Source organism: Meleagris gallopavo, chromosome 1 (assembly GCF_000146605.3).
Source record: "Meleagris gallopavo isolate NT-WF06-2002-E0010 breed Aviagen turkey brand Nicholas breeding stock chromosome 1, Turkey_5.1, whole genome shotgun sequence".
NCBI classification, from domain to species: Eukaryota; Metazoa; Chordata; class Aves; order Galliformes; family Phasianidae; genus Meleagris; species Meleagris gallopavo.
Window position 1 is genome coordinate 110121053 of NC_015011.2, and position 24977 is coordinate 110146029.

At 37.0% G+C, this 24977-nt stretch overlaps 1 protein-coding gene across 3 annotated transcripts in view; it reads right to left on the minus strand.

Moving 5' to 3' along the window:
• Positions 1-24977, minus strand: part of SCUBE1 (signal peptide, CUB domain and EGF like domain containing 1) — a 94316-nt gene that overhangs the window by 64120 nt on the left and 5219 nt on the right. For 2 of the 3 annotated variants that reach the window (XM_031557096.1, XM_031557095.1), the window contains exons 2-4: positions 23518-23634; positions 20564-20653; positions 4343-4459 (exon numbers count right to left, since the gene is read on the minus strand). In XM_031557096.1, coding sequence (XP_031412956.1) covers positions 4343-4459; positions 20564-20653; positions 23518-23634 — 324 coding nt within the window. The remainder of the gene's footprint in view (positions 1-4342; positions 4460-20563; positions 20654-23517; positions 23635-24977) is intronic. The other variant, XM_031557098.1, reaches the window with a different exon arrangement.

Below are 24977 nucleotides of genomic sequence, written 5' to 3' on the forward strand. Positions count from 1 at the left end.
GTACCTCCAAAGCAAACTCATTATTGTTTGATCCAGTTTGGAAGCTGGACTTCAGAAAATAAACTAGTTTGACTTCACTCCTCTTGAACCTCTCGTGTTTTTCAGAAACGAATCTCCAGCTTTATCTGCTATATATAGGTTGCTAAAGTGATGAATCTTCTCACTGAGGGTAAATTATAGCTGAATGCATGAGAGGTACTCAGCAGGAAAGAAGTACAGAAACCAACAAGCAGGGGAGCTATAGACTAGGGAATCCCAAGATGCACAAGGTAGGAGATATTAAAAAGAGGGTAGGAGACAATGAGCAGCAAGCATCATGGGCCACTGTATCTTTTAATCCTCTGTCTCCCTTTCTGTTTGTATTAGCTGACTTCTGTAAGCATGAACGGAAATGGAAACTACATTGCTTTGGCATGCACAGCACAAAACCAACTCAGAATCAAGCTGGGGTCACTAAATTACAAAGGCGGGAGAAATTAAATAGCATGAGTTAGAGGGAGGATGTGGAGCTCTTTTTGTTTGGGATGTGTCTGTTTTCCTAGCTGACAAAGGCCTGCATGGTTTGGCTTATTTAGAGATATAGCTAACAGCTGATAGGAAGACTGAAGGGAAAAAAGATCTTTTTTTCATTCTCTGTCAACCCAGCTGAGAAAAGACTTGCGTTTGAAACTAACTTTTAAGAAGAACAGCAAAATGTTGATGAATCTGTACCTCAGTCACCATTCACACACATGAAGGCCCCTCTAACTAGGCCGCAGAGGTCTGTTCTTATCACCTTTGCTCTTATTTCATTGCAAGACTATGTAAGTTATATGGGAGTATAAAGGAGAAAGAATCAGAGATAAAAGTTTTCAAGCTCTCCTCTTCATCTCCCAGAAATTTAAGCAGTCTTCTGCTACAGTAGTCCCCTTACAGGTTATGCAGCTACCTGTATGTATTCTACATTAAGTCTTCATTCACAATGATTTTTCCTTCTATTTTATTGACATTGATAAAGACCAGACTGCACATGCATTAACTAAGGAGTCTGATTCTTTGAACTCTCATTTCGCATTGAGTCTGTGAAAGAGATCAATGTATAAAGGCCCTGAAGATAGATTCTTTGCATTACTCAGAACTTGCTTCCCTGCAGCCTCCTTCTCTGTTATATTCAGGAAGGGCCAGGAGAAATATCAGAACTTCAGTCCTGACTCAGTTTTGTATTCTGTAGTTTGAATCCATCCCAGCTTTCATAATAAAACTGTAGAATATGAAATATGCTATTGCAAACAAAATATGGACCAATTCAAGAGTGTTTAAAGAGTTATACACTCTTTGAAAAAAATATCCTTTTTTTCGTGTACGTTTGTCTTTATTTTACACTAAATTGTTAATGAACTTCCACACTACTAAACAAAGTACCTGCCAAAATTTTGAAAAGCCAACTTTTTATCAATATTTATTTCATAAATTTAAAAATTAGGATTGTTGTTTAATTTACCTGACTCCCCAGTTAAACAAGGAAGGAAGGAAAGAAGGAAAGTAGCAACAGATTTCCATAAAATACCAGCATGGTAAAAACACACTACTGAAGAAATCAATTACATATGAGCTAGAACTACAAATTGCATTATGCCCCCCTTGGAGTATTCAACAGTTCAGACATTTCTATGAGTCTTATTTAAGCCTCAGCAACTCCATAATTTCAGCAAATACATAACTTCAAATAGTAGCTGTACTATATCAAAATGCCATAGGGAGGAAGATGCCAAAATGGATGAAAAATCATAGTCTTTCCAATAAAAATATTCTTTTTGGTCAACATTATTTGCTAACTATAACCTAAAATTATTAATAATTTTGCTCAAACCACAACTGCATTTTTTTTATTAATACAGTAATTAACCCTCCAGTTTCTCTCAGCTTCTTCTCAGCTGTCCTTCCTCTTTCTTTTCTTGTAATAGATAAAAAACCTACCTTTTAAGTTCAAAAACATAACCTCTCCTTAAAATCATGCCTCTACTAAAAACCTCAGTTGGAGATGCTGTGGTATTTGGTAGACTTGGAAACCCTGTCCAGGAAAGATGGGATGTGACAGCTGTATGATCCCTGAAGGTGCTTTAATAGGCATTCAATAGACAATCCATTGCTCTTACCACATAGCTGTAGTTGTTAAAGATAGATCAATGAACAGTATACAGTAAGAAACAGTAATCCAATCAAATCAAAGAGAGTGAAGAGAAAAATCAAAAATTTTAATTTGAGAAGATCATTCTATTGTTTTCAATAGAATTCACAGGAAAATGTGCTAACACTGAACTTCCCCACCCCAGACTATTCCAGGCTCTACCTATAAGCAAGAGGAACAAAGAAGGTATCTCTGTTACTCTGCCAAAACATTCACTTTTATGTTCAGAAGATACACATCTCAGAAAGCAGACCTGACTAAGGACTGCCTGCATTATGTACAGAAGCAGCTTCCCTGGTCAGTTTAAGTATATGATTCTTAATGCACAGACTTAAATGGGAAGTTGCTTTGGCTTCAGGAAAGCAAAAGCTAGTCCAGAAATCTTGTGGTGTAATACATTAGAAAAATAATATTAATTTCAGTTAAATGTAAACCATACATTTTACTGTTTTTTTTATTGCCCAAAATGTCAATGAAGGTTAAAAAAAAATAACGTAGTTGGTTTGTTCAACCATGTGAGTGAATTTCAACTTGTTTAAGTAAAAGGATATCTGCAACATCATAAAAATACAGTTTCTGTTTCTCATATTTTATTCTCATAAAAAATGGAAAATGAAGAAAAATGTGAAAGCGCTTAGGGCTATGGTATTTGGTTTGAGGATCAGTTGAACATTTTATTTTGTCTGTAGTGCTAATTATAGATTTGATTATTATATAAATATTGTTTCATGTTAGTTCTATGACCAGACTTCTAAATTTAGAATTCACCTTTTTTTCATGATGTACTTTCAATAATAAACATTATGATCAAGTCTAGGTGTATGTTACAGTATTAAAATGCCTCCTTTTTAAGCGCTCGGTGGAGTCACTGTTACTGTTCTACTATGGCTTAGTTAGTCTGCCTGTAAAAATGAAGGTTTATTTTCATGTGGTTTGAACTAGAACGACCGATTTTTGATGTGTGCTCACCCATAACCATTAAAATTGTATGCAATGGTAGTTTAAATGTTTTATTTTCAAATAAACAGGCAAATGGACTGTTATTTCTATAAATAAGCATACTAACAGAATCATGCCCAAGTTTTTAGCTTGGAGCAAGAGGAAACCACACATTTTCTGTTTATTTTTGTGGGTTTTACTATTTTAAGTTACATGAGGCCCTGAACTAAAGATATTCTGACATTTCTGGTTACTCTGAAGAAAAAAAGTCCCAATAGTTTCTTAACAAGTTAGGTCAGCTTATTCTTGCTGCTGAGTGACAAGAAAGTATTTTCTGCCACAGCAATATATGCAATGTCCTCCTGGATGTCCCTAATCTCTCCTAATGGAGCTCAAAATAAATAATGTAGGAAAATAGGAAAAGGGTTGATGAAGGGCCTAGTCCTGCAAGTATGTATCCAAAACTACTCACATGCATAGTGCCACTAAGCAAGATTCTGCAGGACTATCTGAGAACTGTCCCTGTCTCTTTAACTGAGAACAGATGTTGAGAGTGGTATCAGATGCTCTTTTCTGTTCTCCTTTCCCATGTCTTCAGTTTTAACACATTCATGAAGGATAAAATACCAAGGTTCTTATGCTGTCTTTGGAACAGTAAAAGCCAAGCATGAACTGAAAAGCTTAGACAGTGCACTAATAAATGCTGCTTTGGTTTTCCTTTACAGCTAGCTACTTCTAATGTTTTGGAGGGCCAGAAATGGGAAATTGTTTGATTTTTTTTTTTTTCAGTAATACCTCTGCAGCTTTTACTTAGCCTCAATTAGTGATCAACAGTTGACAAAGATTTGGTTAAGATTTTTAACCTCAATTTTGAATAGAAAAATTCAGGCATCATCGCAGGATTGAATTTTTAGAAATGTATCAGACTATCTTTTGTAACTGAATATTTCTGCAGCCCAGAGTTACTCATCTAAATCTCTGGCCAGTTAAAAACAGCTCAACCTCTGTACCTCATTTCTTTGTGGTAATAAAATCCTCTAATAAAAAGAGAGAAAAATCACTGAAGTGGGTAAATGCAGAAGAATTAAGGATGAGGAAAGCTAATGAACTCAACTGCAATCACTATGCTTAGTAACAGCCTTAACTTAAAAGTATTGATTAAATATCTGAATATTTACATCTTGTACCGAAACCGCTGAAGGCAAATGATGCATTGCAAAGCAAACAGAAGCTGACCTTTGCACGTTTTCCCATCAGGCTGCAGGGTAAATCCAACTGGGCAACTGCATCGTACCCCTGTCGCGGTATCCTTGCAAGTCCGATCACAGCCTCCATTATTGACAGCACATGTTTCTGCAGAATGAAAGAGAAAGAGAGAGAGAGAGGGGGGAGAAAGGGAGTGTAATGAAATGTTCTGGGGGAGGGGAGAGGCACCAACTCTTTGGGGCAATATTACAATATCATGAAAGCAGTCTAAATTATAAGCAAGCCAACTCAAGCAAGCTCTCAAGGTCATCAGGGCCCACATACTTGTTTTGACTGGTAAATCATTTCCACAAGTCACAATTTCTTTCTCCCTCCAAACTGGTGTTTTTATTTATTATATTTCATTTGCGCTTTTGAACTGTCTTAGGCGATAGGATGGGTTATTACATATGAAACAAGTTTAAGGAAAAAAAAGTGATTGCCTTTAAAAGCAGAACCAAACATTCAGTCTGTTTCATATCAGTCAATGTCTAGCCAAGGCTTTTTAAGGTTCATTTTTTTAAAGAATGTTGTAGGCATAATGAACTTTAAAAAGCAGTAGAAAGCAAAGCAGAGTGCTAGACACAGAACCGAGACTTTTAAATCCTTAGTTAAGAAAGAGTTAATGGAAAATGAACTACATATATCACTTTGACAAGAATCTACATGCCCAATCTGTTCTTACTGAACTACAAGCAAAAGGCATCTGGGTTTTGTCCACTTAAAGCTTTTTGCAAATTGAAAGGAGTTTGGAGTGGGTGGGAGGGCATAATTGAGGTCACTGAACCCATTCCAAGCTGTGTCATTGAAATTTCCCAGTGCTTGTAGTATGTAGAAGGGTGGCTGGGCAAACACAGGCAAGGGAAAACTGCAGTACTTTTACAACAGTGGGCAATGGCTATTAGGTACCACCACATTAAAAAAAAAATCTTCAACTTCATCACTAACTAAAAAAAAAAAAAAGGAAAAAAAAAGTAAAGAACCCTCCCTCGATGCCATTATTTTCTGTGACTTGTGTGAGCACATGCATAAACCTTACACATACATACACATGCATACCCACACACACACCCATAAAATAGATAAAAGGCAAGTGAAACAATTAACTTTGCTTTGATCCAGAGAATAGGCTGGATGCAAGGATGCCAATTTAGTCAGTTTGAGCTCTGAATTTATCTGAAAAGTATCTACTTCAGAGAGTAAGCCCTTTTAATAGTATCTTTTTCAGTTACTCTGGCTTTGATTAAATTAAAATAGTCTCCCTGCTCCCCCCAAGATGCCATTATTCTACACAGTTCACCTCATTTTGGCTTTCCCTGAAGAGGCTTTGTCACTACTTACTCAGATTTACAGACTCTTATTGTTGAATATTCACAGCCTGTGTCACAATTGTACTCTGTAGACAGGGTCTCACAATACACTATAGGATATGCTAATAAGGAACTGCCTTAGAACAGTAGGTTGATCAAAAATTATTTACACAGAACAGAAAAGGCTTTATCTTTAAACTGACTGGTACTAAAGCATTTTTATTTTAAAGTAGCCTCTGCTAATACCCTCAAGGTGGCTGTCCATTTGGAGGCAGTTCCCTGCTTCTAAGTAAAACAAAAATAAATTTGTTTTTAATTTTGGACAAGCAAAGACCTATGTACTAATTTTGGAGTAAGCTGCTGGCACTGATGACCCAAGCTGAAATCAAGGGCTAAGGGGCACACATGCATTAACAACATGGGACAAAACTTTGCTGTCCATATACATTCATTCACGCTGTACTAGATATTATACATTTATTCCATATATGCTATATAGTAACATCATATTGGGGAAAAAAAAAATCAGTATACAAATGAATTTGCACACAACTAGAAAGCACAGTTAGTAAGTGGGTTGCCATGCTTTTGAAACAGCTTTCTAAAGATGGAGCTGAGTCTGTACATCTTTATTTTCAGGCAGAATCCTTGCTTACCTGTGTTCTCCAACAAAATGAATGGGCCATTCTGCATGAGCACAGACTATTTAGGTAGGACTTGCAGGACCTGAACCTACCTGCTTCAATTTTGATTTTCACTTACTTCCCTTGGAAGGACTACTTATTAGCTTTCGATACTGATATTACTCTTTGGAGAATTCTTTTGTAAAATGAAGAAATTTCCATTTGTATATGAATGCATGTGTGTATCCTCATATGCCAAAGGAATAAGTTTCAGATAATTTAGAAGTGCTCTTTTTTTTAATTTATTTATTTTATTTTTATTTTTTTCTCCTCCTTGGGTACAGTTTAATGATAGAATGACTAACCAGGAGTAAAGAGTTAAAGAGTTAAGGTTAAAAGCCAGGCAAAAGTGCTAAAGATGTACGTTTGGCATGGCACTGCAAACAGTAGTAAATCTTATGTTAGCAGATTAGCTTTGGCATATGAAGAGTCCTTTATTGCAGTTCATCACCAAGAGATGAACATGAATAGCAATATTTCTGCTTTCTGGATGACATCCAGTGAAAATGAATCGACACAACAATTTTTTTTCCCATGGCATGGATGACTGGATCTATAGGGTAAGGGTCATCCAGTGAACAAGAGTTATTTCTATGTATAAATAGAGGGAATCAAGCCAGCATTTCTTATTTTCACAGAGATTTAGTAAAACAAACCAAAAAGGATAAATACCCTTCAGCTTTCCTGGTGACTCTGACTTTAATACGTGATGAACTCTAACAGAATGAAGATCCAAGTGAGCGAGAGGACTTCTGACAGTACCTACTAACATTTTGAATAATCAGAGAAATGTATTGATGAAATTCCTTAAACTCAAGGTCATGAGAAAAAAAAATGGTAAAAGAAAGCAAACGTGAATAGCAGAATGTGGGAAAGAGGTATTACAAACTACATCAAATAGAAGTGCTGAGGCCTATATACAGCATAAACCTAAGCACGTCACCGCTTGTGTTTCTGTTAGAAATGACTTCAACCTATTCTTCTCACCCCTGTCAAACTTTAGTATGTATTTGAAATGCAAATACAAGTTTCAGAGCAGAAGCAAATGTCTTATTTCCAAGCTATCATGCTAGAGATGCTATACATATACGGAAGGGAAAGAAGAGATGTTCAAAATTAGGATTAGATTCACAATGATATTCATCCTACAGGTCACTGTTTTTCCAGTTTTTCTGATTTTTTTTTTTTATGATGAAGGAACAGAAAAGAAGTGGAAGACAAAATAGTGATATTTCGTCTCCTTCTGAATTGTGCTAAAGCTCATCATTTGTAACTATTAACCTTAACTAGAATTTTAAATCCTGCTTATATCCTTATCGAATTCCCACCAGAAAATGCAGACAGAAACAGGGATCTAAATAAAAGGAAATCTATTTACATATACAAGACATTGTGGGAAAGCATATATTATATTTTCCACTGTCAGCTCTTTATAATGAAACAGACTTGTGTATCTGCTCCCTGGATTGATAAACAAGAACAAATCAAATTCATTACCAACATAATATAACTATGTTATACTACACCAAATATTTTTTGCTTCAACAACAGTCCATTACACTACTGGATATGTGTCGTTTCTAAACATCCTAATAAAGCAAATATTCTATTAAAACGTACAAGCTTGCACTGTCAGTCCTCCAGCACTGGATTAAGGGCGTCTACTAAGTTAGCAGGTGAAGTTACATGGATATTCAGTACTTTAATGTGTCACTCCAGTGCTTGCAAGGGTTTAGCAGAGAGAGATGAGGACCAGGCTCTAGTTCTGCATCTTCTGAACTAAAGCAGAATCTTTACCAGGAGGAGCCTGGTCACTTCCTTCAAAACAGATCTAACATCAGACCGTACTTACTTGGCTTCGAATACTATAAAATTCCTGGAACTGAATACATTTATCATGACTCGCAAACATTTCTGATAACCTCCATTCATTTTTTATGAAATATGTAAAATATAAGCACTCAAAATGTAAGCCTCTACTCAACTTTGGTTTTTAGAAGTTGTCAATTATTTCATAAAGTCATTCAAAATCTCCCTTCAATCTTTTTATTTACATTTTATCTTTACAGTCAAAAGAACATAATGTGATTTCAAGAGTACTACTGAAAATCGGACAAATCTAGATTTTTAAAGTTTGGATCAATTTCATCTAAAATTCAAAACAAGGTTTAGAAACTAAGATATGGTACAAAACAAAATAAATCTACATATATTTGTGGACCAGAAGGTAGATACCTGAAGATCATAAAGTAATATAAGTGTCTTAGTGAGGTCACTCTATAGAATCTTTTATAAGTCATGAGGTATGGTTCCTGATGACTGATGAAGACAGCTTAAGAAGGACAAGTGAGAGGCTCTGGAAAACTTCAGACCAGTGAGCCTCACATCAAAAATCATAACAGAAGCCATTTCCAAGAACATGAAGGACAAGAAGAAGATTTGAGAATACTTAAAAATCAGCTTACTAAGGGCAAACCATGCCTGGCTAACAGGATCACCTTATACATGAACTGCTCTGTGAATAAAGGCAGAGATGTGGATGTTGTTCATCTTAAACTTAGCAAGTGCTTTTTGGCATGATTTTCTGTAGTATTCTTATGACCACAGTGAGCAAAAAGAGACTGGTTAAGTAGATAATACGGTGAGTGGGTCGGATCACAGGAAGCAACAAATTTGAGCTGGAATTTCAACTTAATGTAAAGAAAAAAATGTTCACAGAGTGGTCAAACATCAGAACAGGTACGCAGGGAGGCTGTGAAATTTCTGTCCTTGGAGATATCCAAAACTCAGCTGTACATGGCCATAAACAACTGAGTGTAGCTGGCCTTTCCTTGAGCAGATCAGATCAGATGATCTACAGAACTCCCTTCAAACTTACATGAATCTATAGTTCAAGAAGACTGGTTCACCTGTTCTACAGAGTATAGACTCAGTTTCACTTTTACTTCACATCATTTATTTCTGGAAGAGAAGAAGGAAAAGGGTGGGATCATGAACACAGCAAGCATCATGTCAAATTCAAGAGCAGAATGCATGCCTGCTCAGTATCAAGCATTTATTTCTTTGGAATCTGATATTTGTGTATTTCCAATAGGAAATGCTCAAGTTCTGAAAGCTGGAACACAAAAGTAGAGCTATATTTTTTTCTTACATTTCCCATAAGCTGCTGTGTCATCTTTAGCAAATTACTTGGTGCTCACATGAAATTTTGTGATGTATTAGTCTCTTCGTGTAAAACAGAGATGGTATTTCTTATATCTCTTGAAATTCATTAGCACACATGATCAAGAAACATTATAAACCATTGTTTTTATCACTATAGATAGTACAGAAATTACTACAAGTAGTACCAAAATTAAGAGTGCCAACACTACCAAATTTTAATTTAATTTTTGCCCTGACAATATAATATTCCTCTTCAAATGTAACACTTTGCAGAAAAAAAATTCTTAATAGAATTTCTTCTTTTTCATCCACTCTGAGAGTGCTTTAAATTAGTACAATATGCAACAGGATTCATATAAGAATGCTTCACTAACAGATGAAGATGTTTCTGTTTTGTCCTAAACACGGTCCATCATTTTAAATTGGCTCTAATTATATTCTGCATAAAAATCAATCCTATAAGCTATGGAATGTAGGCACACAACTGCACATATATGCAAAACTCAGTCAACCTGCCAAAGCAGTGTGAGGAAAAATTGTTTATGATAACATATGACTTTCAAAAGATTCTCTTACAAGACAAAAAGGTTTAAAAAACCAACAATGCTGTACGTGGCTAGAAGGAATTAAGTGGACAAGTAACAATGTCATTGTTCCATTTTTATTTAAGACTTAAAACTTTGGGTGGCACATAAGCGGCAGGTAAGTAAGAAGGTAACTGATGAACTCAAATTTCAGAAAGAGCTACACTGTAATCCTGCTCCTCCCACAAGAAGGCTGAGCCAGATGGTAGTCACAAAGAACTCTCAGAAAAAGATGTTGACTAGAACTTGGGTGTGTTCTTTACTGCCTAAAAGTAGAAGTGCTATTTCAAAGACACTGTGCATTGTGCAGGCTACCAAGACACCAGGCAATGTATGAAGGTCACCCCAAAAATAATGCCTTGTATTTATTTCCATGGAAACAACAACAGATACAAAGAACACTAACAGATACAAATAACACTATTTAATAGAGCAAATTCGCTGCTACAAAAAAATCCATTTTTCAACATAGTCACCACTTTTAGCTATGCATCTTCACCAAAAATAAACAAGAGCTTGCATTCTGTGCTCTTAAACAACTGCACCAGCAGAGTTAACCCACTGTTACTGTCATCTCTACAAACATTCAGCAAGTGTCAATGTATGTCAGTGGGTGCCATTTGTTTTGCATGGAGGAATTCAGTGACACACCTTTGCTTCACACTGCACTTCCATGTCAGATGCCATTTTGTCACACTGACCCTCCACTGCCATCAGTCGTATGGCAACAAAATGTAATGAAAATTGGTTGGAAGGTTCAGCCTCTACTGCCATACCACTAACATCCAGATCCTGTGCTGTGGGCCAACATAATAAAATAGGAGGCATTACTTTCAGAGCAACCTTTGTAGAAAACTTCTTCAGTGTAGACCAGTGCAGTCTATACATTATCAAGAACAAGACATGACAGAGAAATGCTGGGTGGATTTCTGCATGGAGGAGGATGAACTTGCATGTAATACCCAGAGTGTATTAAAAAAAGGGTAAAAACGTTGTGTTACTGATCAGCGTCAGTTCCCTTTTTCTCATCAATATGCAGCTCTTTCCCAAAGAGCCTGTCTTCCAGAAGGCATGAAAAGAAGAACAAACCTCTAGCAACAAGGTGTTTCCTTTGGACAGAGATGTGGTTCTCTGACCTTTTCAGTCACCCAGAACAGCAGCTTGCAGTCAGCAGGATCTAAAAAGTCCCGTTTTCAACTTCTTGATCACAAAACAATGACTGGAAAGGGCAGTGAACAACTAAATGGAAGGGCTGTTCTCAGCAATGTGTGAACGAACATGCAAAGATGACTTAACAGAAAAGGTCAAAAGTAGCAGTAGTGAAAACAAATCGTGTGTAGTCTGGACTAGGGACAGAACCAGGACATCCAACCCAAACTGGCCAAAGGGATATCCCTTACTGTGCGATGTTATGCTGAACAACAGAACGAAGGGAGCTGGCCAGGAGGGTTAGCTGCTGCTCGGTGACTGGCTGAGCATCAGTCAGTAGGTGGTGAGCAATTGCATTATGCATCCCCCCCCCTTTATTTTATTTTATTTTCTTCTTCTCTTACTAAACTGTCCTTATCTCAACCCACGAGTTCTTGCACTTACACCTATTTTTGATTCTTTCCCACATCCCAGTGTGGGAGAGTGTGTGAATACCCCTGTAGAGCTGAGCTGTCTGCTGGTTACGGCACCACAAGGACATACCCTCTTTTCTCGTTAGTTAGTAATTAGTAACTAGTTTAAAGGTAATTGCTCCCCATTTGGAAAGATGGGTTTGTGCTGATTCTCAAATTTGAAATTCTACTGAAGTGTATAATGTCTGAAAATATAAATCTGGGTAAAGCCTGACTTTAAGACAGATAAGGGATAAGAAGATACAGCAGTCCTTCAAAACAAAGAACTTTTCCTAAGTTCACCAAATTTCTGAACACTGTTGAGGCTGAAATGGTAACCAGTAACTAGAGCTGAAAGGAGGACATGAAGGGATATATCTTCCCTACCTAGTTCCTAAGACTGGTGAAATGATAACACTGACCATAGCGCAAGTCAAAGCAGTTCATTGCCCTTCATATGGAATTTGGTTGCGGTAGCCTAAAGCTCACTGGGTCAGCAGAAATAGACTGCTCAGGCTATGCTCCCAAAACGTGTACCACATTACAGGATATTATTTTGAGTCATTGTTTATGTCAGCCAAAAAGCAATTCACATGGAGCAGTCCGGAACTCCGAACTTCAAGTAGGTTACCCAGCTTTGTCTGGGCTAATTGCCCAGAGTAATAATACTCAGAATAAGTGAGTAATAATATTCAGAACATAATTGTATCTACCTCTACAGTTGGACTGAATGTTGCACAAGACTTGAACACAGTATCTTAAAACTCAGAATTACTGTCTTAAATTCAGGATTCAGACATATAAACAAGTTAATCTCAATGTGACTGAAAGCTAAAGACTACAAGCAGGTTGGTAGATTTAGGTATTCCGTTTTTTAGCCAGTCCAGGAAGTGGTATATGGATTACCTTGAATAGATTTTTCTTAATGAGATGTCTGTGAATTAATATTGCCCAGTGGAGAGACAAAAAGGGTTAACCCACTGGCAATTTGTTCCTCAGCAGCACCCTAACTAAAGCTGTAATAACATGCTCCTGTGATATCATGCTTATTTATTCTAAAGCACACAAATACAAGTCAATTTGTCCTCATTTAATCCATAGTGAAACACAGACTCCCCAAGCTATGTGTACAAGATTGGAGAACTTCTATATTCGAACAAGTGAGGAAAGATGAAAGATACCCTTCGAAGAAAGCAAATGTCTGGCAATTATTAAGAATAAATACTGAAAAGCTTAAAAATGCCCATCAATGTTCATCAGATAGGTAGTTAATGTACAAATTGGCATCCTTATCTCATTTGCTTTATGTCCTGCACTGATTCCCAATAGATTTTGTAGTATGTCTTGGCAGAAATGAAATTGCAGAACCAGTACTAGACACAGAACGCAGAATGTCAGTTAGTACTGCCTTACATTTTAGACAAATTTATTTTTAAAGCAAAATATCAAAGGCCAGGAATTGGGTGACTTTTTAAGAAGAAAAAAAATATATAAGATTTTTTATTTTGAGAAGGCCTAATCACTCAGCTGAGTGGAACTGGTTCCTTCACTTTCAAGAACACTAAATTCATTCAATTGAAAACAAAAAAGTATGTGAAATCAAATGAGCCCTTAGCTATAAGCTAAAATGTGTTACCTTCTTTCACATCAAAAAAAAGCATGGCTAAGAGGTAGCCTGTGCTCATATCTTTTCACTCCACACTGATATCAGAGCATAATCTCTACCAAATACATATGTATGTGAATTCCGTGTATACTGGATTTTTGTTTAGCACACTCCTCCATTTAACATTTATGTTACGTAGAGGAATCTTATGGAATCAGTTTTGTCACTAATGGCATCAGTGGTATATGAAGGTGAACTGCATGGCCATGCCTAACAAAGGCTATCCGACTAGATAAAAAAACACTCAAAATCCCACTCTAATTCCAACCAAAAGTACACAAATTCTTTAAATCTGAAACTTGGAGGACAATAAAGCTTAGGAGAGGCAGTTTTGGAGAAAAATGTGCTGTTGATTATACAGTTGAGCTTACTCTTAATATGAGAGTATACATGGTTTGGCTAAGAAGAAAATGAAATAGAGGATACATGCTGCCCTCCATAAAAATAACTTTATTGCAAGTGGCAGTACGTTTGGTACATGACATGAGATCAGGATAGAAGCAGAGACCCAAAGAACAACAAGCAGAAGGAGAAACTTAAACATACAGCTTGAAATAACTGAATTTTCAGTTAAGTCAGAACTATGTTATTCTCATGCAAATTACGCTCTGTGATGCTGAAAGGGTAGAGAAAAAGCATTCAGAAGAGCATAATGAAAGAAACAAATAGCTACCAATAGAAAGAAGTAGAAACTGAAAGAGCTTCATATTCAGGGAATGAAAAAGGTGAGACAGAAAGGGTAACTTGCAGGATGTGGAATTCTTCACTCCGTTATGCTTGTCTCCTCATTTCCTTGCAATTTCATGATTGGTAGAATTTTATTTGCATGAAAATAAGATGAGAATTCTGCACTACCACATTCTGAACGTGTGAAGAAATGACTAGGTGAATCTCACAGTGAATCACAAATCCTGCAGTTCTCATTTCAGAAAACTTCTATTCAGGGAGACAGTCCAAATATAAGAATTGTCACTTGACAGATCGCATCAGGTATTTTATGAACACTGGGTGGGTCCATTCTGGCCACTTAAAAACAGCACTATTAATTTTGTTTGTGCTGTCTTTTCTAAATAGAGAAGCTGCGTTTAAGAAAAACTGAAATACTCTGAACACTGATAGAGGGCATTATGTCTTGACCTTGGGCAAATCCTTTCATTTAAAATGGAAAAGCAAAACAATGGAAGGCATTGGAAGGAATTCTGGATAAGGTCTGAGACTTTATCGTCAGCAAAGAAATGAGAAAAAAAAAAGGATTTTTACAGGAACGAGCGCACCATTCACAAACTCAGTGAATAAAAGTGACGATAACTCCGGATGAAAGGATCTGCCCTTGGGAGATAGAGAATGCATGAATAACCTCAGGGATTCCTTTCCCTATTTTCTGTGATTTCATACAGCAAAGCAGAAGTGACAGAAAGAGCTAAAAGTGGGGTCTCGGTTTCACCGTTAGGAACTGAGTTAGAGATCCTCCTGGCAATATGCCTGTCAATAGTATGTTTTAAATGCTTTACTGATTAAAGCACAAGGTTGGGATGCATACAGAGTAGCACATTTGGCTTTCTGACAGAAGCTCTCTGATAGCAAGCATTTCTAAATCAGATAAATGCCACTCAGAGAAATAAAGACATATTTTAAGTAATTTGAAAGAGTCTTGGGAGGCAATACAACAAAGCTAGGAACTGAAGTACATCCTGAAAAGGTGTTTCTGTTTTAAAGTAATGCTTGGTAGGCTGTAACTAAGTCAGAAGTTAATTGCTTTGTAAGAACACTTGAAAATAACACTTATTTGCCCTTCCTCCTGCTCTTCCAATACAGAATAGAATCATCTGGAAACTATTATTCTGAAAGAGGATCAAAATCAAGAATCAAGACTATAAAATTCATTATTTCCCTTTGGAACAAAACAATCTAAGACTTTCAGAAATTTCCTAATGGAAAACCAGAATTCATAACAGTTTATTCCGATAGCTCGGTATTTGGTGCGTTATACAGCATGTTTGAAACCCTGTTCTCATCTCCTATTATCTTATGTTTACTGAAATGGAAGAATGTCGTGCCCTTATCAAGCTATCAGTTATTAATAATAGCTCGAAAAATAGAGCAACTCCACTTTACAGCCCAATTGCATCCCTTGAAAATGAGTGGTAAATCACCATGAAAGGGTCTTCAGTCCAAACACATGTTCTAACCAGAACTGCATGCACTTTGTCTTCCTATCCCTGAAGATCATTCCAGGCTAAAGCAATATAAAAACCATAGTTTTCATACAAAACTCAATTTTAAGAAAAAAGAAAGACTTTTGCCAGAAAATGTTCATCATATGAAAGATGTTTTTAGGTAAAGAAAGTGCGGCTTCAACAAGTTCTAAAGTTTTGCAATATTCCTTCCTGAGCCAGAAAGGAGCTAAATTTGGCTCTTTCACAGGATCTTGAAATCCAGAAAACTGAGGACTTCCATACAAATCACACAATCATTGTGTGTCACTCTCATCGAATAATTCAAGACGTTGAAGAAATTATTCACAGTGAACCATCAGAGAAGAGGTCTTTGGATGACTGAAAGAATGACCAGTGAGGGTTTCCATACTGGTATGATGATATTTTGTATCTGGCAGGAGAAAATCGCTTTAATAATGAGACTCTAGTAGTCCCAGTTAACTTTGCTGATTCTATTTCGCTGTAGTCAAGATAGAGGTGTATGTTTCCACTGGCAGGAAAATAGTGATTCAAAGAGATTAAGTCCTGACATTCCCAATAAAACGCCAGGCAGGAAGCAACCACTTGGGTCAGGTAAGCATAACAGACTAAAAAATCCATAAGAACAGTTATTATATGATTCCTACAAAACAAAAGCCATAAAGGCTACTTACTGTTCTACCAAGCTTATAGTCTTCAGTAGAAAAGACTATAACCCTCAAAACGGCAATGTGTCATAGAGAGAGGCAGAAGTAAAAAGAAGACAGCTTATTAGAAAAGTCAGAAGTTTTTATGCTACTCACATGCATGCTCTTACAAGGCATACATCCTTATAAGTTAAGATCCAAGATTTTTTAGCCTTAAGACCAACATACACCACTGATTCCTCTCAGCTCTGAAATCCCAAGAATTTCTAGTTGGACTAGCAGAAAGAAGGGTGGCTTATCATATGAATGTGCATATGGATAACAAGTCTCAAGTAAGTGACTGTCCACTTTCCTCCTATGATTATCAGCACGACGTTCACACAGTAGGTGCATGCCATTTTGAGTTCCTGTCTTATGTAAGCTTCCTGACAGAGAATCTTGATTTTTCAGAAGCACGGAATGTAGAAGACTGATAAGAGCTGCATAGTTTCTACAAGGCACTCGTAGGGAAACTGCAGAAACTGCAGGAATGGTGCTTCAACTGGCCTCTCTCTGAAGGCCTGTCACTAAAAAATTCAGGCACCTTGAATTGCTGCAGGGAATGGTTCAGTCTGCAGCTGACAGTTCTACTTCTACTCATGTATAACATGACACTGCAGAAGCAACCTAGGCAGAGGTAAACTCCAGTAGATACAAGGTCCAGGACAGCTCCAAAACACTTCATAAGCACTTCAGATGACGGCAAAATGGTTTTTGGAAGCCATCTTCCAGGGAAGGGAAGAGAATTACACTCCTATCTATATGAGGAAGGCTGCCTTACTGATGACACAAGAAACCAGTGTCCAATGGCAAAATCTTGAGATGTCCTGCTTAACGATGGCATGAACACATCTTGTAAAGAGCAAATTTCAGCGCACAGTTTGGATAATCTGAAGACATTTGTAGCAACAGTATCATTGCCATTTGTAACATTATTCTGACCTTAAACATTCAGTGTTAGTGTACTTCTTTAAGTTCAAGACAGGATCAATGCAATCAGAGCACCACTGTTCCTCAATACAATAAAAGGAACTCTGCATAATTGCTTTCTCGAGACAAGTAGGAACAAATCCTACATGTCACAGAACCAAAAGAAATGCATTTTATTGCCGAACAACGGGATCTTGCAACAATGACCTCTGAAAAGAATCGGAAAGGTGTACTGAAGGTGAGGGAAAGAAATGCAGCCTTTGTAAAGGTTCTGAAGTTACATGGGTTCAAGACCAAATTAAGTTGACTCATTTGACTACTACAGAGAAAAGGGAGAAAATGAAATATGGTGCACAACTGGTCCAGCCCACATCAGAAGAAGTCAATTTGGAATACAGTTAAGGGCACAAACATTTTCCCTCTAAAATGGCAACTGAATTGGAAGTGAAAGAAATGTAAACAAGCTGTAGGAACTGCAAGATAGTGCCACATTCACTGATCTGAGAAAAGTCATTCAGTGGTATTTTTTTAATGAGAGCACTCTTTACTCTGAACCCAACTAATTTGCTATGAGCAAGGAAATGAAGGACATGTGGAAGCTGAGCATATTTCTGAATGTTGTGAGAGAAACTGGATGAAAATTCCTATGAATCATTGGGTGGTTCTAAAGAAAAGTTTCTCACAGTTTCTGGTTTGCTTCACAAGATCTAAAAAATAAATACATCTAACAGCAAGGACTGGAGTGTATTTTATCTACTTTTCTCTATTTAAGATTTAGCCACAAGTCACAGGACCTCTCCGTGACTCGGACACAGACCTTTCCAAGAGTCAGTATGAGATACAGAAGCAGTCAGTTTTGCTGCAGTGAAATGAGCTGCATAGGCTCTCATGTCTGACAGCACTCCCACCCTCCCAAAGTATTCTCATGCAAGATTATTTTTAGCCTGGGATGATTGTAACCGTCACGAAGATCACAGTCATTTTAATAATACAGCAAATGACAGGGGCCTAGAAGTTATCAACTCAGGTCTTGTAATCGAAAGCATCTTTCATCAGTTTACTAAAATTACATAAAGTCATCAACTTTTTCTACTCTCCCATGACTGCCTACAGCAGGGTCAAAAATCACAGTCCATTTACAAGAGCTGGTAAAGTTTCCTGAGGAGCCCTCAAGTACTTTCTAAAATGGCTGTTTAGAAAGCATCTGAAGAAACACTGCATTTCATGGAAAAGCACTATACTTTTGAACTGTAGTAAGACAGTCAAAAAAACAGATTTGGATTTTCTGAAAATCAGAAAACAGGGTAAAAAAAAAAACAACAATTAGAGAAATCTCTAAATAGTAAGCCACCCACTCAGCTGACATTTACTAATTAAATTTCTTTTCAGTTCCAGTTAATGTTTTTCTAAGGAATTAGTTATTAAAACACAGCCTGTCCACAAACTCTAAGCTGTTGGTTGATATCTGCTAATAAAAGAGGTACCAAAGAGTTAGACAATGTATTTTTGTAAAATGACTTTTTAAAATTGTCTCCCTAAAACCTACTTCTAGACTCCATTTGGAACTTGCAGACTCAGCATAACTAAGAATCTTGTTGCTTATAATAATTTTTTATTTCTGTTTGCCTGAACTCTTGTAAGCAGTGTGAACATACCTTCAGGCTAGATAATTACTTCTATTAGATGTTGAGGTACCAAAGCAGTGTGCTATGTTGCTCAGTTTCTTTAAAACATATTGTACATACTGGTAATGGCAGGGTAATCTGTTTAGACTTTGAGGACTGGATTTTCCATGTTTTTTTTACTGACTTTCTATGAGACTGCAGACCTTACTGAAATTAGAGCTAAAATTGTTACTATCACCTTTAGAAAGCAAGATGAGCAGCCACACAGTTTTTGTCACCTTAAATCAATTTAAACGGTGAATCATTAAACAGCAAATGGATATTGCTAGATCTGCAAATTAACTGCTAACTAACAATCACAGATATTCTAAAAATAAAGGAACATGTGACCAGGCATTCACAGGAGAGAAAACATTTTACTTCAGTATTATCATCTAATACCATTTCTGACTTAGGACACGTTGCCGTTTCCTACATGGTGACTGCCTGCTGACTTACGACTAAGTGGATGGTTTAGTATAGGTGGCAAGATAAGAGTGATATGAAAATTGTATGAGCATTGCCATCCACTGCAACTATGAGCCCAGTAATCGGGGCTCTCGTCTTCCAGAGGTGCTCCTTCAAGGTAGGTATAAACACTTACAGCCAGAGCTCAGCCTGCCAAGAGCTAGAAGGGCAGTCTGTGATAAGTTTAATGCTTTTAAGAAAGGAATCAGCTACCAGGAGGAATAGAGAAGAATTTCATTGCACCCTGATTTCTCCAATGGGTGAAGAACCCTTATCTTGTATATGGATTATATGATACACCTCACCAATGCTCACTATGCTTAAAAACTAATAGAAATATTACATGTGGTGTCTAAGGCATCAGAATTGAAAATACAGAGTGACAAACCACTCAGAAGCCTCCAAAATGCTGGCTTCATTCAGCAGACTATGCTACCCCGTGCTGTCTGTCACATGAAAAGAAACTGGCAGAAATGCAACCACTCTATTCTTTCAGTTCCCAAAAGGCCATGCATGTAACATGAAGAAGAACAGCACAATGGTGAGCAGTGGGTTAACTGAGAGAAGCTAGAGAATTATCTACATTGTCCAATTCTCTTCCTCATCTCTCCACACTCAGGCTCCAACAACACAGAGAAACAAGCCATGCTTCAGTCGTGAATGAACATAAAGAAGCTCACTAGTCATGAGGGAAAGATCTTTCAGTGGTTACTAACCAGCTACACAAAGGAAATAAATCAATTTCCAGTCATAATATTTACATTTCCATCAAAAGCACTGCAAATTCTAAGTAGTCAAATACACTTATTCATTTAACACTACATATGTAATAGAACATTGTTTTATATTATCACCATCATCCACTTTTAAGTCAAAAGGCAAGTCTGCAACACATGAGATTTTTTAGGAATCCTATAGCAACACATACACACAAACACACAATTCACATATAGGAAGTAGCTTGCATAAGGTAAGTAAGGTTAATGGCAAAAGCTTCTTTCTGTGCAGAAGAAATTGAACATTAAAGCTGCAGCGTTATGAAAAAAAGTTTAAAAACAAGAAATGAAGTTGTACAACAGATGAGGTCTTAAAAAAATTGGTGACCTTTACACACAGATAAAGCCAGCTAAACAAACAAACAAACAAAACACAAACCAAACCAAAACCGAAAAGACCAAATGAGACCAAAAGAGAACCTCCCCCCACACACATACAGACAAAAGTGAGAGCACAAACAAGGAAGTGGAAGAAAAGTGTTACCCATAAGTAGCCGCCGTTTCACCCGCTTGTCCACATCAGCTACTGACGTGGCATTGTACTCAGAACTCTCAATTGCAGCCTCATCCTTCTCTAAAACACAAGTAAGGGACAAACATGGAGCAGTTGGTTAATCACAAGCCCAATTTTCCACTGCCTAAGACAGTTTCTTGGCATGGCACAGCCAAAGCCAAGAAGCAAGGCATGAAAGCACTAAATCCCCGTTAGAGAGTTAATTCCCTTCGAGATCCCAGGAAAAAATTAATGGGAAACTGGGGAAAGGAGAAAGAAAAAGGGCAGGAAAAAGAATGGCCAGCTACAAAGTAATTAACCAGATACATGAAGATGGATTCCTACTGGAGAAAAGACAGCTGACATGAGTGCCCCAGAGAGGAGTTAATAGTGGAAATTAAAACTCAAGGATGCTAGTTTAACAAACTATTAAAGACACACCATAAAGTGATTCAGACTACAGGTGACACCATGATATGAAGTTGGCAGGAAGAACATCAAGATAGACAGAGAGAGCAAGAAGAGTCCGGTGATGGATGGGTACGGGTGCAACACAGTCTCATACACATTGACACATCATGAAGAGGAGTCAAACAACAGCATGCAAATTGAACAAAAACAACAACAAAAATAAACAAACAACAAACCAAACAAACACAAAAAAGAACAATTTTGGGCAGTGCTGGTTGCCTGCTTGTCTATGAAACACTACTAGCTAAACATTCAATGCTAGAAAAGATGTTGCAGAACAGGGTTTAGTAATTTTATGAGCATGCAGTAAGCAAGACGATGTCAGCAAAGGTCATTGTACAAGGTAGTCTCTGGTATCCTATATGTAAGAGTTTCAGATGGCATAATGAGGATTTAGTCTGGTTATATTTCATTAGAAATACACAGAAACAGTCACAAGAGTAGGAAGAAATGATCAGTAAGTGAAATAAAAATTTATTACACAAGAGAGCAATGGAGAAGCAGCAGCTTGGTAAATAAAATGATTTATACAGAGAAGGAATTAGAAAAACAAAAACCAAAGTGCAGGTGGGGACTTTCACATGCAGTAAACATAAAAAATAAAAGGGTAAGTTAAACAAAGACAAAATATGTTAGACAGGGTCAAAAAGTATTTCTCTGGTATTGCAGAGGTTTGCATTCTTGCAGTGATGACTGGAATATATACACCACTGAAGACAGCAAACACTGGAATCACTGAAGTGAGGAGGAGGAGGAGGCTGGCAGGTTTTGTTTGTGGCAACACTACATGGTTGAGTGGTAACGAAGTTGTTTTGTTTTGTTCTTAACAAGTTCTAGATGGGATCAGGCTGCAATAGAGGCTTTTGTTTGAGTTTTTTTATTTATTTTACTCTGTAAATAATTAATGAACGTCAGTTATCAGACAAGACAGGCAATCAGGAACCATCACCAGAAAGCAGGAATAAAAATGTAAAATAAAATAAAATAAAATAAATATTAAAAAGTATTCTAAGAGAAAGAACTACTTAGAGGGAAGAAAATCAGCACAGGCAGTAATATGTGACTTATATCACAAGACCAAGGAATGTAACATGGAGTTATATGTATTACATTACAAAAATGGGAAAAAAAAAAAGTGAAAAACAGGTGCAGTGTACACAGCTTTGGAAACCATTTTTACATGCTGGACAATATAAAACATCAATCTGACGATATTAGTGAATGCTAAGAAACAGAAGACCAATTATCCACTCAATACAAACTGCTCTTAAAGTTCTCAGTCCTGCGAATTCTCTGCATCTGGAACTGCCACAGACTTCAGGGAGGGTTATTTAAACAGAGGGCCTGTAAGACTGAGCCCACTGTGTTAATCAAAAAGTAGTGGCTGAGAGATCCTGCAAGCTGAGCCATAACTTGTGCATAACACAGGACGGCAGAATCCAGTGCTGAACCTTGTTCAGCTCTACTTCTGCCAATACAGCTCCTGTCCCGTCACAAAATTTGTGCAATCAAATCCATCAGAAGTGAGTGAGGCTCCACGCAGCCCCTGAGTTTCATGCCATGGATCTGACCAAGAGAACATTAAAGATAACTGACAGATTTCCATGGGGTTTAGATCAAGTGCTTTGTCTTGCAGTAGTGACAAAGGAGAGAAAAGATGATAAATATGTGCCCATTTTTTTTTTTTAACCTCAGGGAATTACTAGGAATTCATAAGGAATTGAAATTAAACAAACGAAAAAAGTCAGCAAGATCACAATACTTATCTATTACGGATTTCAGGTTTTGATCTGTAAGAATCTTCAAATTCTAACTTGCATTACGCAAGATTATCCCTTTTTATTTAAAAAATGCAGAGAGTGGAAAGAAACTGTGTTACGCAAATAATCCATTTTACAATCATAAATGTTTGCATAGCATCTCCCAAGATACTCTGCCTCTTGGATAGCTTTTTCCTATTGATAATCTTAGTGAAAGCATAATGACTACAACTACTGTAAATTTTAGAATAACAAAAAAATATAGCAAGGAGGAAAGCACATCACAGTGAATAATTTTTTTCCAATAGCAGCTTAGGAAAAGAAGACCATCTTCCTCACCTTACTTACGCAAGGAAGTCTTACTCATGAAAATGAACACAAGAGCTGAACTTTCACTCATAATTAAAGTTCTACACCTTTTTATTTTAAACATTATTAGAGTAATAAAAAGAAATAACAAGTTACAAAAGAGTAACAAAGGGATACTCCATTAACAAACGTTTTAACACAACACGCACAAATCCTTCTCTCTATATGTAGCATGAGCTTTGCCTGTGGCTAGGAACTGCTGTTACATACTTCTCTTGGCAATGGTGCTAAATTCCTGTGAGATACAAACATACACACGTGCACGCACACACACACATACACGTATGTGCACATATGTATTCTATGAGGAATATGAAATAAAACGTGCTGCAGAGAAGTACTTACCAATGCAGGTTCGTCCATCTGAATGCAGAGCATACTTCTGATGACAACCACAGACAGGACCAGTATCAGTGTCATCACAGGTGTGCTGGCAGCCTCCATTCCCATAGTTACAGGTTACTAGTTAAGCCCCAAATGAATGTGTATATATGTATACATAAATAAAATGACAATGAAACCAATTAGTCTTGAGGGCCTTTCAGAATACAGAAGAGCAGTAACAAACCAAGATGTAAGGCAACATTACATCTGTATTTACAGTTTTACATTCCACAGTTTTCCTGAACCCCATTCTCTTACACACACTACTTTCTCATGCCTCAACTTTCAATCCATGCAGTAAAGAAAACGAGAGAAAGAAAACAGAAGCAAGTGCTACTTTTCCCCTAGTCTATTTGCATTAGTAATTTCAGCATGGGTGGACAGCCAATTTCATCTCTTCCTAAAAGCTTTATGTTTCTTATCTGTGATATATATGGCAATAAAGAAACGAGCAGTCTCCAATACAGACACATTTTCAAGTCTATGTACAGCCTTTCTCTTTTTCTTCTTTGCTTTCTAAGTGGAGGAAGCAGAGATCAAACAGCAAGAACAGAATCGCATAAGACCTGAAATCCATTATTTCAAGTACTGGTCCTCCTAAAGTAGATGAATGTTTAAAAATAATGCAGGAGTTTTCTCCTCTTAGACAGAAAATACAGTGCAAATATGGCCCTGTGGTGTACTTGGCCTCAACTAGGGACAGTATTGGAGAGGTCACTTTTGCTTACAAGCATACAGAGCAAAACTGCTTTCAGCAATTAAAATGTTAAAAAGCACTAAAGCAAGCACACTTTACATTAATGCAAGCATATTTTCCTGACAGGTAGAGTTTGAAGTTTTCAAGAATTAAGAGATCAGATTCAATTCCTTTTGTCATATGATGGATTTCATTTCTGACAAAATAGCTTTTAAATATTAAGCTAGTATACAATGGTTCTAATTTGCCCGTTTCATTTAATCTTTTAAAATCACGTCGTTTGATGCTGAATGAACCAGTTCTAAACTGAATTCAATATATATTTTTTATGTACAGGTAACTTAGACTAGAATCTTTATGGATATATTTCTATTGCCAGATACGGGGGAAATTAAATGCATCGTTATTCAGTTATATTATAAATTTCAGAGGACTTAGATGTTTTGATATAGTTTCAGTAATTTAAATAATGACTCCTATTAGCCAGATGAACTTTCTCATACTGATCTTTAGCAGAATTTTCTTCCAGATAAGTGAGTTCACACAAGAGCCAGGGCAGCAAGTTAGAATATTCAGTAAAGTCAAGATAACGGTTAATAGGATTTTAAAATCAGGGATCTGAATATCTTGAAAATCTAAACTGAGGTTCATTGTTCAACACTATGTCTGTCCTCTTTCACACCTTTTTGTCCGTTCTTAGATTAGTAATTATTTTTGACACATC